Below are 12,552 nucleotides of genomic sequence, written 5' to 3' on the forward strand. Positions count from 1 at the left end.
ACCCACACACCCACACCGCCCTCACACACACACACACACACACACACTCACACTCCCCCCCCCCCGGCACCAGAGCTCAATGAAGAGCACTGAAAAGCTGGTCACCCCTTGTTATGGCCACTTGTTTCTTGGTAGAAAAAGGGCATCGTTTCTTATTACTCATCTTTAAATCATTCTTTGACCAAATTAACATTAATTGTCTATCTAAAAGGTTAAAACTTTTGGTAATATATTTTAGTCCACAATACGCTTCTTATAAACGCCAACGTTTCATATGCGGTGAGAATATTTTTACAATTTGCACAATTTGAAAACGTTACCATGGCCCATCCAGGAAAGGGAAAGATTTGAAAGGGGTCTCCCGGGCCCCGAAATTTCCCTCGTTGTTTCCAGCTCCGGTGTCACACCTCCAGTGGGTCCCCATCCCCAGAAAGTGAAAAGAGGGAATAGCGGGGCATCCTCTTTGAGACAGAATCTTTGATCTCCGGGGGATTTTTCTTCTTAATGAAAACTGTTATTTCAAATTAAAACATCTGGAGTCACCCACCTCACACCAGACCCAGCCAGGCACAGAAGGCCACCTCTGGAAGGCTGGCACTTCCAGGCAAACTCCGGAGGAGGGAAACGCGCGGAGTCCGAGAGAAGGAAACGCAGTGGCTACCAGGGACTTGCGGTGGGAAGAAGGGAGACTGACTGCTTCCCAGGGACAGGGTTTCTCTTGGATAAAAATGGGCGGGAACTAGATGAGGATGACGTTGGTGTGATCTTGTGAGTGTACTTCATGCCACTTCAGCGAACAATTTAAAAACATCCAAGAATTAAACTTTATTGAACTGACGAGATAAAATATAGGGAAAGGTCAAGTAAAGAAAAGCGAAAAACAAAACTTTAAGACCCACGCAATGGATAGGGGAAGGCAAGGATTCTCCGGGGCTGCAGCTCAGGAGCTGAGGGTAGTGGCTGGGATGCTGCAAGTGCTTGTTGAAGGTCTTGAGCCGGCTGTGGCTCGGAAGATGCCTGTGCGGCTCTGAGCTGGGGTGGGCGCGAGAGGGAGAGATGGTGTTCGATCTGCAGGGTCTTCTGGATCTTTCGGTGGAGCTGCAGCTGGAGAGGGAAGAAGAGAAAATGCCACCCACATGAGCGCCTGCCCAAGTCACTCCAAAGGAAGGAAGCCTCTGCCGCCACTGAAGGAGTCTCAGTCCAAGAAGCAAGCCCCCGAAAGGCTTCCCAGAGTGGAGTCCGCGGGAAGAGTGATCTGAGCCCGCCCCTTGCTCCCAGCCGAACCCCAGCCTCTGGAGACTCTGCTCTGGGGGGCGCAGCGCCATCCCCTGTGCACATGCCCACATCACACACCTGAGTCCTCCTCAGCCTCAGTCTCGGCATCAGTGTGCTCAGGGTGCTCCAGCTGGGAAAGAAGAACGCGGGCACGGTGCTCCAGCTCCGAGCCGGGCATATTAAGGCCAACGTAGGCCAAGAGCATTTCCAGGCTGGGAACATCTGGGGGCTGGATAAAATCCTCAGGGTACCGTTGGAGCCAGGTGCCCAGAATGAAGGAGATGGCCCTGAGGACGGACAGGTGGGCAGCAGAGTCAGAGAAGGGTCGTTTCCTTGCACACTGGCCTCCCGCGCATCTCTGTGCGGGCCTGGGCTCCTGGGCCTCCCGCTCCTGGCTGTCCAGGGGCCAGTCCTACTTGGCGTCCACCTCCAATCTGGCAGTCTTGGCAGAGGTGGGCCAGGTCACCATGGAGGGGCTAGGAAAAGGCCTTTGGAAGGGAGAGCCCTGTGCGATGGTGGCGTCACCACTCCTAGTCCTCAGGGAAGCCTGACACACTGCTTGGAGCATCTCTCTGCCCACTGCCCACTGGAACGTCAGCTCCGTGAGGGCAGGGAACGGTGCGGTCCCCTCTTTTCATTGCCCTCCCTGGCACACAGGAGCTGCTCCCAGAATATTTGACCAGGGAGGGAACAGCGGACATTGTCTCCCGCCCAGGCTTCCCAGGGCCCTCCTCTTGCCTCCAGCTTTCCCTCCTGGGCCTACGTGCTGCCCAGTTCACCAAGTGTCCCATGAGGGTCATGCTCCCCCGCCCCGAATCTCTACCAGGGAGGGGCTTATGTGGCCCCGGAGCACTCCCCGAGCCCCCTGAGCAGGAGCTGAGCACCCGCTGTTGAGGTTCTAGCAGATGAGTGAGCGGGACGCTGCAGGGAACTCCCCTCCAAGTGTGGACGCTGGGCGCCCTCCTAGGGATTCCAAAGCCCACTCACTTTTTCAGTTGGTCCAGGGGTCCGCCGTCCTCATCGCAGTGAGGAAGGACGCAACCGTATCTAGAAGACACAGGAGGACGTCACACGGACTGGACTGTGGATCAGGCCTGCCTGAGAAGCCTAGCGGCGCTGTCTGACTCCCGACGAGAATGGAGCCCTGGAGGGCACGGCTGCCGCCCGCTCTGTGCACGGGATTATGGTCGGTGCCTAGAAAACGTTCTGCACCTAGTGGGGACCTCTCTCTGTGTGTGATGAAGGAGGGAGCTCCAACCGGCCCCTCACTCCTGCTTGGGCGGGTCGGGGGCCTCGGCTCAGCCCAGGGATGGCTGCTCTGGCTTCACCCAGGTCAGGGACCTAGAAGGGCTCTCCCGTCTCCTTTTCCAATCGGAAGACGACAACTCAGTCCAATTCCCGGGGCCGGTGAGGGATGAGGCAGAGGCTTCGCCATAGGGAAGAGGAGTATCCTCAATGAGCACAACCACAGCCCCCGCTCCAGTCGACCCTCCCAGAGGGCTAGGCTTCTCGAAAAGCCTTTGCGTGCAGCACCTCCTTGAGTCCCTACAATATCCCCTGGAGGCTGATCCTCTGTTCACCCCGCCTTGCAGAGAGCAAACCGAGGCTCCGAGAGGCTCGGAAGCCTCACAGCTAGTAGGTGGCTGAATGCCCACGGTGCTGCGGAGGGGCACGGCACTCACCTTTGAAACAGAAGCTCCAGCACCTGTTGTGTGGTGGCAAAACCTCTGTACGTGCACAGGAAGCTGCGGACGTAGGCGGTGTCGCCATCCAGGAAGGCGGGCACCAGGTGCTCCACTCGATTCTGCCGCGTTGCAGCCTGCACGGTCCACACCAGGCGGCACGCTTGGCTCTTAGCTCGGGATGGATTTTCAGCCTGGGGTCGGACAGAGGGGGCACTTGCCATCAGAGGCCGCACCACTCCTGGGCCCCAGAAGTGTCGGGGCCTGGAGGTCAGACCGAATGCCCAAGCCCTCGGTGACTTGTGGCCAGAAGTGGGCATCATTGCCCAGGGCAGGGAAGAATTCTCGGGATTCCAAGTAGGATGTGAGGTGGAGAAGGATTCAAGCTCTTGGTCTCCTAGGTCTTTGTGCTGGCAGAGAAGTGACAGCCCCTCCCTGGATGAAGAGCATCATCCCTGGGGTGGCTGACCGACGGCCCATTCTAGAGAGGAGAGCACAGAGGCTTTTCGTGGGCTGGGAGGGATCAGGACAGGAGGACAGGCAGGGTGACCAGGGCGGTGCTGTGGAAATGGCAACAGAAGGTGCCGGTTCAGTGAAGGGCTGAATCACGGGGCTAACGGGTCTCCCTTCTGGAAAGTTGTGCAGCCTGCTGAGGCCCGACGCCCTGACCTCGAGAGGCCACGTGGACGTGTTCCCCTGGACAGCAAAGGCAGAGGAACAGAAAGAACACTGTGAGCCCCATGTCCTTTTGGGCAAAAGCGTGCCTATCCATCAGGAGGCTGCGTCCGACTGGGAGACGGTGGGGAAGGATTGTCAGGCCACGTGGACATATGAGCATGGGAGTTCAAACAGGAAAATCTCTACCAAACACGAAAGTGCTCTTGAATGCCCGTGAGCTGATGTGCTAGAAATGTCTCTTCTCGGCTACACCCCTGTGGACAGGGACGTCTCCTCTGGCCAAGACAGGGGCCGGGCCCGCAGGGGAAGGTTGGGGGAAGAGATGGGGATTCAGATTCCTTTGGGAGCAGGGCTCCAGGCAGGAGCCCCGGGCCTGTCTCGGGGCCTTCGAAGACCTGGGGTCCTCAGCGCTGTCTTGGGGGCCCTGGGGGTTGGGTCTCCCCGGCACCTGCACTCACCCTGAGCCGGCCCTGGCCTCGGTTGGCAGTGTGGGGCACCTTCCTGTCCTGCAGGGTGATGGAGTCGAGGGCGCCGTTGCTCAGCTGCTGGCCCGTCTCCTGAGCGACGCTCTGGAAAGACAGTGCCCGGCAGCCAGGCGGCAAGCCTCAGAGACCCGACTGGCTGTCTTTGCTGGCTCTCACACCTCTGTGACTCTCTCCACTCTGGACACACATAGCCCGCCCCACAGTCCACACAGACCTCCAGCGAGGAGGGCAACACATGGCAGCCTGAGGGCCTGGCATTAGGAGGCCCCTTAGGAGTCCCCTTTCAGTCCTGACAGCCCCGTCCTGGCTTGGGAACGTGACGGGAAAAGCAGCTTATCGACTGCCCACCAACCTTCTCCGGCCAAGGGCAGATGCTGCCCACATGTCCCTCTGGCCCCCACACTCACGAGGACGGGACGAGGGCTGCCCTGGGAGGGCTCGGGGAGCTGGTCTGGCCTAGATCGGGCTGATCTAGGCTTCCTCATGTTACCTGAGAGGACCTCCTGCCGAAGGTCCGGCGGTGGGGGGCATGGGAGCTGAGCCAGCGTCCACAACGTGTCCAAAGGTTCTCCCTCCGGGGTTTCCGGGAACCAGAGCCCTGGTCAGGCGGGAGAAAGCAGGAGAACATGTTTCTCTATCAAGCGTCTCCAGCCAAGTGAGCTGGCTTTGCGCACGTGGCTGCCTAGTTGCGGGGGTTCCAAGTTCTGTCGGGGCCTGTTGTCAAGGAAGTGACCTCATTTCCTGCAGTGCCCTTACCTGAGTGCCCCCCTCAGATACCACCCATGCAAACAGTCCTCTGGCCATGGCCTTGCTCACCCCCCTTCTCCATGCGACGTCGAATGCGTACCCAGGAACACCAACACACCCGTCTCCCAGGCTCCCTAGAGGGTCTGGGTGCAGCCGAGGTCCCAGCTTGGAGACTGACGCAGAAACAACTCCTCTTTCTTACCTGTTCTGCATCCTGCATAAGCCCTTGTGTCTCTCAGGGCCTGTCGGCCTCCTGTCTGCACACTGGGGAGGACTGGAGCGTGGACTTGCTAGAGATGTCCTCTGGCATGTGTCCTACCTTAGAGGACAACACCTCTCAAACTGGAGGCGTGTGTCACTGGCAGGCAATGCCTCCCACTTCGTGTTTCTTCCTCTTGCAACTTGCCCTGTGTCTACTTCTCTTAGGATCCCACCTTAGAGGCCATTTTTGCATCCAAGGTCAAGGTGTGTGTGCGTGTGTGTGCGTGTGTGTGTGTGTGTGTGTGTGTGTGTGTGCGTTTGTGTGTTTGTGTGCTCAGGTTGTGGAGGCCAAGAAGAAAACAGCTCCCACAATAGGGAGGGATTGGCAAGAGCTTCTCAAGATCTCATGGTTCCTAGTTTCAGAAGCCAACCCTCCGGGTGGGGTTCCAGTCTTGCCCTAGAAGGTCAGAACACACACTTACCCACTGGACTCACCCTGTCATGGGCCGTTCCCTACCCCTCTAGGGGCCTCAGTTTCCCAATTTCCCAGTGAGACATTCAATTCAGGACTGCATAGGCATGAGCTCAGCAGAGAGGTGGCCACCACTCCCTCCACCGTGGGTGTGAGGTGGGCAGAGCTACAGTCAAGGGTGCCCCTGACCCGGGCTCCTCCTCAAACAAGAACTGAGCAAATGCCCATCTACACTGCCGAATGCTCCCCCTCACCCCCACACCATCTCCAGATCTGTATGCACTTCCACCAACACAGCCTTCTCCAGAGCCCCCGGGGAATGCCTGTGTGCAGCCAGAGCCCCAGCCTTGAGGACGCAGAGCTGGCTTCCTCCCTGGCTCCACCTTCTTCGTCATCTGGGATTCTGGGCAAGGCATTGAAGTTCTGGGGTCTTCTCCTTCTCCCCTCACTGGCCACCCGGGATCAGGACTTCCTGGTCTAGACCTCCTGGTATAACCCCTCCTCTTGAGTGGGGACTCAGTTGAGCGATTCCACCGAGGACGGCAAAGCGATGCCAGTTCACTCCTGAGACTTGGATGTGGTCAGTGGCCAATTTTGTGTTTCCTCTGACCAGATGGCCTCTCCCTGTGTCATGGGACTGGGAAGAGGGGGCACCCTCGTCTTGTTCCTGATCTTGGAGGGAGAGCTGGTATCCTTTCAGCATTGTGCATGATGGTGGCTGTGGGCTGGTCACAGGTGGCTCTTAGTCTGTGGAGGTACGTTCTTTCTAGGCTCAATTTGTTGAGTGTTTATGATCAAAACATGCGTACTCTGGGAAATGCTGATTCTGCTTCAATGGAGAAGAGCATGTGACTTTGACCTTTTCCTCCTATGAATGTGGTGCCTGTCATTTACTGACCGAACCATCCTCCCATCCCAGCGATAAATTCCACTTGACCATGGTGGAGGACGTTTGTACTGTTAGTAGCGTTTGGCTGAGGGGGACTGGGTGGGCCCTTCTCTCCTCCATGGGTCGCTGCCTGGTCCTCCGAGGGCCTCCCTTCCGTCCTGTCTACCTCCCCCCTTCGGACATCACGTCCAGTGTCTCGGGACTCTCTCCTTTCCCAAACAAGGCTCCAACTGCATCAACAAAGCGTAGATATTCGAAAAGGCAGCTGACACCTAAAGAGAGTGTCTAAATTGCCTCCAAGAAACTCTGCATCAGGGCATCACTTCTAAAGAGAAATCGAGATGCGTGGACCCAGACGGACACTACGGGACAATTATGAGAGTGAAGAAGGGTCCAATTGTTCACCCCTGGGTTGCCTCGGTGGGTGTGCCGTGTGGCCGCTGAGAACGCGCAAGGGGATAGGTGTGACTACTCATAGCCCACTGTGGGGCATCAGGTACCACGAAGGAACAGCCCCAGGCTCCTTCCCGCAGCAAACCCTCACACACCCACACACCCACACCGCCCTCACACACACACACACACACACACACACACACTCACACTGCCACCCCCCCCCCCGGCACCAGAGCTCAATGAAGAGCACTGAAAAGCTGGTCACCCCTTGTTATGGCCACTTGTTTCTTGGTAGAAAAAGGGCATCGTTTCTTATTACTCATCTTTAAATCATTCTTTGACCAAATTAACATTAATTGTCTATCTAAAACGTTAAAACTTTTGGTAATATATTTTAGTCCACAATACGCTTCTTATAAACGCCAACGTTTCATATGCGGTGAGAATATTTTTACAATTTGCACATTTTGAAAACGTTACCATGGCCCATCCAGGAAAGGGAAAGATTTGAAAGGGGTCTCCCGGGCCCCGAAATTTCCCTCGTTGTTTCCAGCTCCGGTGTCACACCTCCAGTGGGTCCCCATCCCCAGAAAGTGAAAAGAGGGAATAGCGGGGCATCCTCTTTGAGACAGAATCTTTGATCTCCGGGGGATTTTTCTTCTTAATGAAAACTGTTATTTCAAATTAAAACATCTGGAGTCACCCACCTCACACCAGACCCAGCCAGGCACAGAAGGCCACCTCTGGAAGGCTGGCACTTCCAGGCAAACTCCGGAGGAGGGAAACGCGCGGAGTCCGAGAGAAGGAAACGCAGTGGCTACCAGGGACTTGCGGTGGGAAGAAGGGAGACTGACTGCTTCCCAGGGACAGGGTTTCTCTTGGATAAAAATGGGCGGGAACTAGATGAGGATGACGTTGGTGTGATCTTGTGAGTGTACTTCATGCCACTTCAGCGAACAATTTAAAAACATCCAAGAATTAAACTTTATTGAACTGACGAGATAAAATATAGGGAAAGGTCAAGTAAAGAAAAGCGAAAAACAAAACTTTAAGACCCACGCAATGGATAGGGGAAGGCAAGGATTCTCCGGGGCTGCAGCTCAGGAGCTGAGGGTAGTGGCTGGGATGCTGCAAGTGCTTGTTGAAGGTCTTGAGCCGGCTGTGGCTCGGAAGATGCCTGTGCGGCTCTGAGCTGGGGTGGGCGCGAGAGGGAGAGATGGTGTTCGATCTGCAGGGTCTTCTGGATCTTTCGGTGGAGCTGCAGCTGGAGAGGGAAGAAGAGAAAATGCCACCCACATGAGCGCCTGCCCAAGTCACTCCAAAGGAAGGAAGCCTCTGCCGCCACTGAAGGAGTCTCAGTCCAAGAAGCAAGCCCCCGAAAGGCTTCCCAGAGTGGAGTCCGCGGGAAGAGTGATCTGAGCCCGCCCCTTGCTCCCAGCCGAACCCCAGCCTCTGGAGACTCTGCTCTGGGGGGCGCAGCGCCATCCCCTGTGCACATGCCCACATCACACACCTGAGTCCTCCTCAGCCTCAGTCTCGGCATCAGTGTGCTCAGGGTGCTCCAGCTGGGAAAGAAGAACGCGGGCACGGTGCTCCAGCTCCGAGCCGGGCATATTAAGGCCAACGTAGGCCAAGAGCATTTCCAGGCTGGGAACATCTGGGGGCTGGATAAAATCCTCAGGGTACCGTTGGAGCCAGGTGCCCAGAATGAAGGAGATGGCCCTGAGGACGGACAGGTGGGCAGCAGAGTCAGAGAAGGGTCGTTTCCTTGCACACTGGCCTCCCGCGCATCTCTGTGCGGGCCTGGGCTCCTGGGCCTCCCGCTCCTGGCTGTCCAGGGGCCAGTCCTACTTGGCGTCCACCTCCAATCTGGCAGTCTTGGCAGAGGTGGGCCAGGTCACCATGGAGGGGCTAGGAAAAGGCCTTTGGAAGGGAGAGCCCTGTGCGATGGTGGCGTCACCACTCCTAGTCCTCAGGGAAGCCTGACACACTGCTTGGAGCATCTCTCTGCCCACTGCCCACTGGAACGTCAGCTCCGTGAGGGCAGGGAACGGTGCGGTCCCCTCTTTTCATTGCCCTCCCTGGCACACAGGAGCTGCTCCCAGAATATTTGACCAGGGAGGGAACAGCGGACATTGTCTCCCGCCCAGGTTTCCCAGGGCCCTCCTCTTGCCTCCAGCTTTCCCTCCTGGGCCTACGTGCTGCCCAGTTCACCAAGTGTCCCATGAGGGTCATGCTCCCCCGCCCCGAATCTCTACCAGGGAGGGGCTTATGTGGCCCCGGAGCACTCCCCGAGCCCCCTGAGCAGGAGCTGAGCACCCGCTGTTGAGGTTCTAGCAGATGAGTGAGCGGGACGCTGCAGGGAACTCCCCTCCAAGTGTGGACGCTGGGCGCCCTCCTAGGGATTCCAAAGCCCACTCACTTTTTCAGTTGGTCCAGGGGTCCGCCGTCCTCATCGCAGTGAGGAAGGACGCAACCGTATCTAGAAGACACAGGAGGACGTCACACGGACTGGACTGTGGATCAGGCCTGCCTGAGAAGCCTAGCGGCGCTGTCTGACTCCCGACGAGAATGGAGCCCTGGAGGGCACGGCTGCCGCCCGCTCTGTGCACGGGATTATGGTCGGTGCCTAGAAAACGTTCTGCACCTAGTGGGGACCTCTCTCTGTGTGTGATGAAGGAGGGAGCTCCAACCGGCCCCTCACTCCTGCTTGGGCGGGTCGGGGGCCTCGGCTCAGCCCAGGGATGGCTGCTCTGGCTTCACCCAGGTCAGGGACCTAGAAGGGCTCTCCCGTCTCCTTTTCCAATCGGAAGACGACAACTCAGTCCAATTCCCGGGGCCGGTGAGGGATGAGGCAGAGGCTTCGCCATAGGGAAGAGGAGTATCCTCAATGAGCACAACCACAGCCCCCGCTCCAGTCGACCCTCCCAGAGGGCTAGGCTTCTCGAAAAGCCTTTGCGTGCAGCACCTCCTTGAGTCCCTACAATATCCCCTGGAGGCTGATCCTCTGTTCACCCCGCCTTGCAGAGAGCAAACCGAGGCTCCGAGAGGCTCGGAAGCCTCACAGCTAGTAGGTGGCTGAATGCCCACGGTGCTGCGGAGGGGCACGGCACTCACCTTTGAAACAGAAGCTCCAGCACCTGTTGTGTGGTGGCAAAACCTCTGTACGTGCACAGGAAGCTGCGGACGTAGGCGGTGTCGCCATCCAGGAAGGCGGGCACCAGGTGCTCCACTCGATTCTGCCGCGTTGCAGCCTGCACGGTCCACACCAGGCGGCACGCTTGGCTCTTAGCTCGGGATGGATTTTCAGCCTGGGGTCGGACAGAGGGGGCACTTGCCATCAGAGGCCGCACCACTCCTGGGCCCCAGAAGTGTCGGGGCCTGGAGGTCAGACCGAATGCCCAAGCCCTCGGTGACTTGTGGCCAGAAGTGGGCATCATTGCCCAGGGCAGGGAAGAATTCTCGGGATTCCAAGTAGGATGTGAGGTGGAGAAGGATTCAAGCTCTTGGTCTCCTAGGTCTTTGTGCTGGCAGAGAAGTGACAGCCCCTCCCTGGATGAAGAGCATCATCCCTGGGGTGGCTGACCGACGGCCCATTCTAGAGAGGAGAGCACAGAGGCTTTTCGTGGGCTGGGAGGGATCAGGACAGGAGGACAGGCAGGGTGACCAGGGCGGTGCTGTGGAAATGGCAACAGAAGGTGCCGGTTCAGTGAAGGGCTGAATCACGGGGCTAACGGGTCTCCCTTCTGAAAAGTTGTGCAGCCTGCTGAGGCCCGACGCCCTGACCTCGAGAGGCCACGTGGACGTGTTCCCCTGGACAGCAAAGGCAGAGGAACAGAAAGAACACTGTGAGCCCCATGTCCTTTTGGGCAAAAGCGTGCCTATCCATCAGGAGGCTGCGTCCGACTGGGAGACGGTGGGGAAGGATTGTCAGGCCACGTGGACATATGAGCATGGGAGTTCAAACAGGAAAATCTCTACCAAACACGAAAGTGCTCTTGAATGCCCGTGAGCTGATGTGCTAGAAATGTCTCTTCTCGGCTACACCCCTGTGGACAGGGACGTCTCCTCTGGCCAAGACAGGGGCCGGGCCCGCAGGGGAAGGTTGGGGGAAGAGATGGGGATTCAGATTCCTTTGGGAGCAGGGCTCCAGGCAGGAGCCCCGGGCCTGTCTCGGGGCCTTCGAAGACCTGGGGTCCTCAGCGCTGTCTTGGGGGCCCTGGGGGTTGGGTCTCCCCGGCACCTGCACTCACCCTGAGCCGGCCCTGGCCTCGGTTGGCAGTGTGGGGCACCTTCCTGTCCTGCAGGGTGATGGAGTCGAGGGCGCCGTTGCTCAGCTGCTGGCCCGTCTCCTGAGCGACGCTCTGGAAAGACAGTGCCCGGCAGCCAGGCGGCAAGCCTCAGAGACCCGACTGGCTGTCTTTGCTGGCTCTCACACCTCTGTGACTCTCTCCACTCTGGACACACATAGCCCGCCCCACAGTCCACACAGACCTCCAGTGAGGAGGGGAACACATGGCAGCCTGAGGGCCTGGCATTAGGAGGCCCCTTAGGAGTCCCCTTTCAGTCCTGACAGCCCCGTCCTGGCTTGGGAACGTGACGGGAAAAGCAGCTTATCGACTGCCCACCAACCTTCTCCGGCCAAGGGCAGATGCTGCCCACATGTCCCTCTGGCCCCCACACTCACGAGGACGGGACGAGGGCTGCCCTGGGAGGGCTCGGGGAGCTGGTCTGGCCTAGATCGGGCTGATCTAGGCTTCCTCATGTTACCTGAGAGGACCTCCTGCCGAAGGTCCGGCGGTGGGGGGCATGGGAGCTGAGCCAGCGTCCACAACGTGTCCAAAGGTTCTCCCTCCGGGGTTTCCGGGAACCAGAGCCCTGGTCAGGCGGGAGAAAGCAGGAGAACATGTTTCTCTATCAAGCGTCTCCAGCCAAGTGAGCTGGCTTTGCGCACGTGGCTGCCTAGTTGCGGGGGTTCCAAGTTCTGTCGGGGCCTGTTGTCAAGGAAGTGACCTCATTTCCTGCAGTGCCCTTACCTGAGTGCCCCCCTCAGATACCACCCATGCAAACAGTCCTCTGGCCATGGCCTTGCTCACCCCCCTTCTCCATGCGACGTCGAATGCGTACCCAGGAACACCAACACACCCGTCTCCCAGGCTCCCTAGAGGGTCTGGGTGCAGCCGAGGTCCCAGCTTGGAGACTGACGCAGAAACAACTCCTCTTTCTTACCTGTTCTGCATCCTGCATAAGCCCTTGTGTCTCTCAGGGCCTGTCGGCCTCCTGTCTGCACACTGGGGAGGACTGGAGCGTGGACTTGCTAGAGATGTCCTCTGGCATGTGTCCTACCTTAGAGGACAACACCTCTCAAACTGGAGGCGTGTGTCACTGGCAGGCAATGCCTCCCACTTCGTGTTTCTTCCTCTTGCAACTTGCCCTGTGTCTACTTCTCTTAGGATCCCACCTTAGAGGCCATTTTTGCATCCAAGGTCAAGGTGTGTGTGCGTGTGTGTGCGTGTGTGTGTGTGTGTGTGTGTGTGTGTGTGCGTTTGTGTGTTTGTGTGCTCAGGTTGTGGAGGCCAAGAAGAAAACAGCTCCCACAATAGGGAGGGATTGGCAAGAGCTTCTCAAGATCTCATGGTTCCTAGTTTCAGAAGCCAACCCTCCGGGTGGGGTTCCAGTCTTGCCCTAGAAGGTCAGAACACACACTTACCCACTGGACTCACCCTG

The 12,552-nt window shown here is 57.9% G+C and overlaps 2 protein-coding genes across 2 annotated transcripts; both read right to left on the bottom strand.

The window, feature by feature from the left end:
* Positions 1-800: 800 nt before the first annotated feature.
* On the bottom strand, positions 801-5,087 carry LOC138919808 (ral guanine nucleotide dissociation stimulator-like). The gene is made up of 6 exons (XM_070246292.1): positions 5,070-5,087; positions 4,094-4,204; positions 2,958-3,151; positions 2,263-2,322; positions 1,354-1,562; positions 801-1,104 (listed from the first exon to the last, which is right to left on the bottom strand). Exons 1-6 carry the CDS (start codon positions 5,085-5,087, stop codon positions 941-943), a joined length of 756 nt encoding a protein of 251 aa, XP_070102393.1. The 3' UTR covers positions 801-940.
* A 2,698-nt stretch (positions 5,088-7,785) lies between these two features.
* Positions 7,786-12,072, bottom strand: LOC138919809 (ral guanine nucleotide dissociation stimulator-like). Its single transcript, XM_070246293.1, has 6 exons — positions 12,055-12,072; positions 11,079-11,189; positions 9,943-10,136; positions 9,248-9,307; positions 8,339-8,547; positions 7,786-8,089 (listed from the first exon to the last, which is right to left on the bottom strand). The coding sequence occupies exons 1-6, from the start codon at positions 12,070-12,072 to the stop codon at positions 7,926-7,928; spliced, it is 756 nt and encodes a 251-aa protein (XP_070102394.1). The 3' UTR covers positions 7,786-7,925.
* Between the last annotated feature and the right edge of the window lie 480 nt (positions 12,073-12,552).

Source organism: Equus caballus, chromosome 21 (assembly GCF_041296265.1).
Source record: "Equus caballus isolate H_3958 breed thoroughbred chromosome 21, TB-T2T, whole genome shotgun sequence".
In the NCBI taxonomy this organism is placed as follows: Eukaryota; Metazoa; Chordata; class Mammalia; order Perissodactyla; family Equidae; genus Equus; species Equus caballus.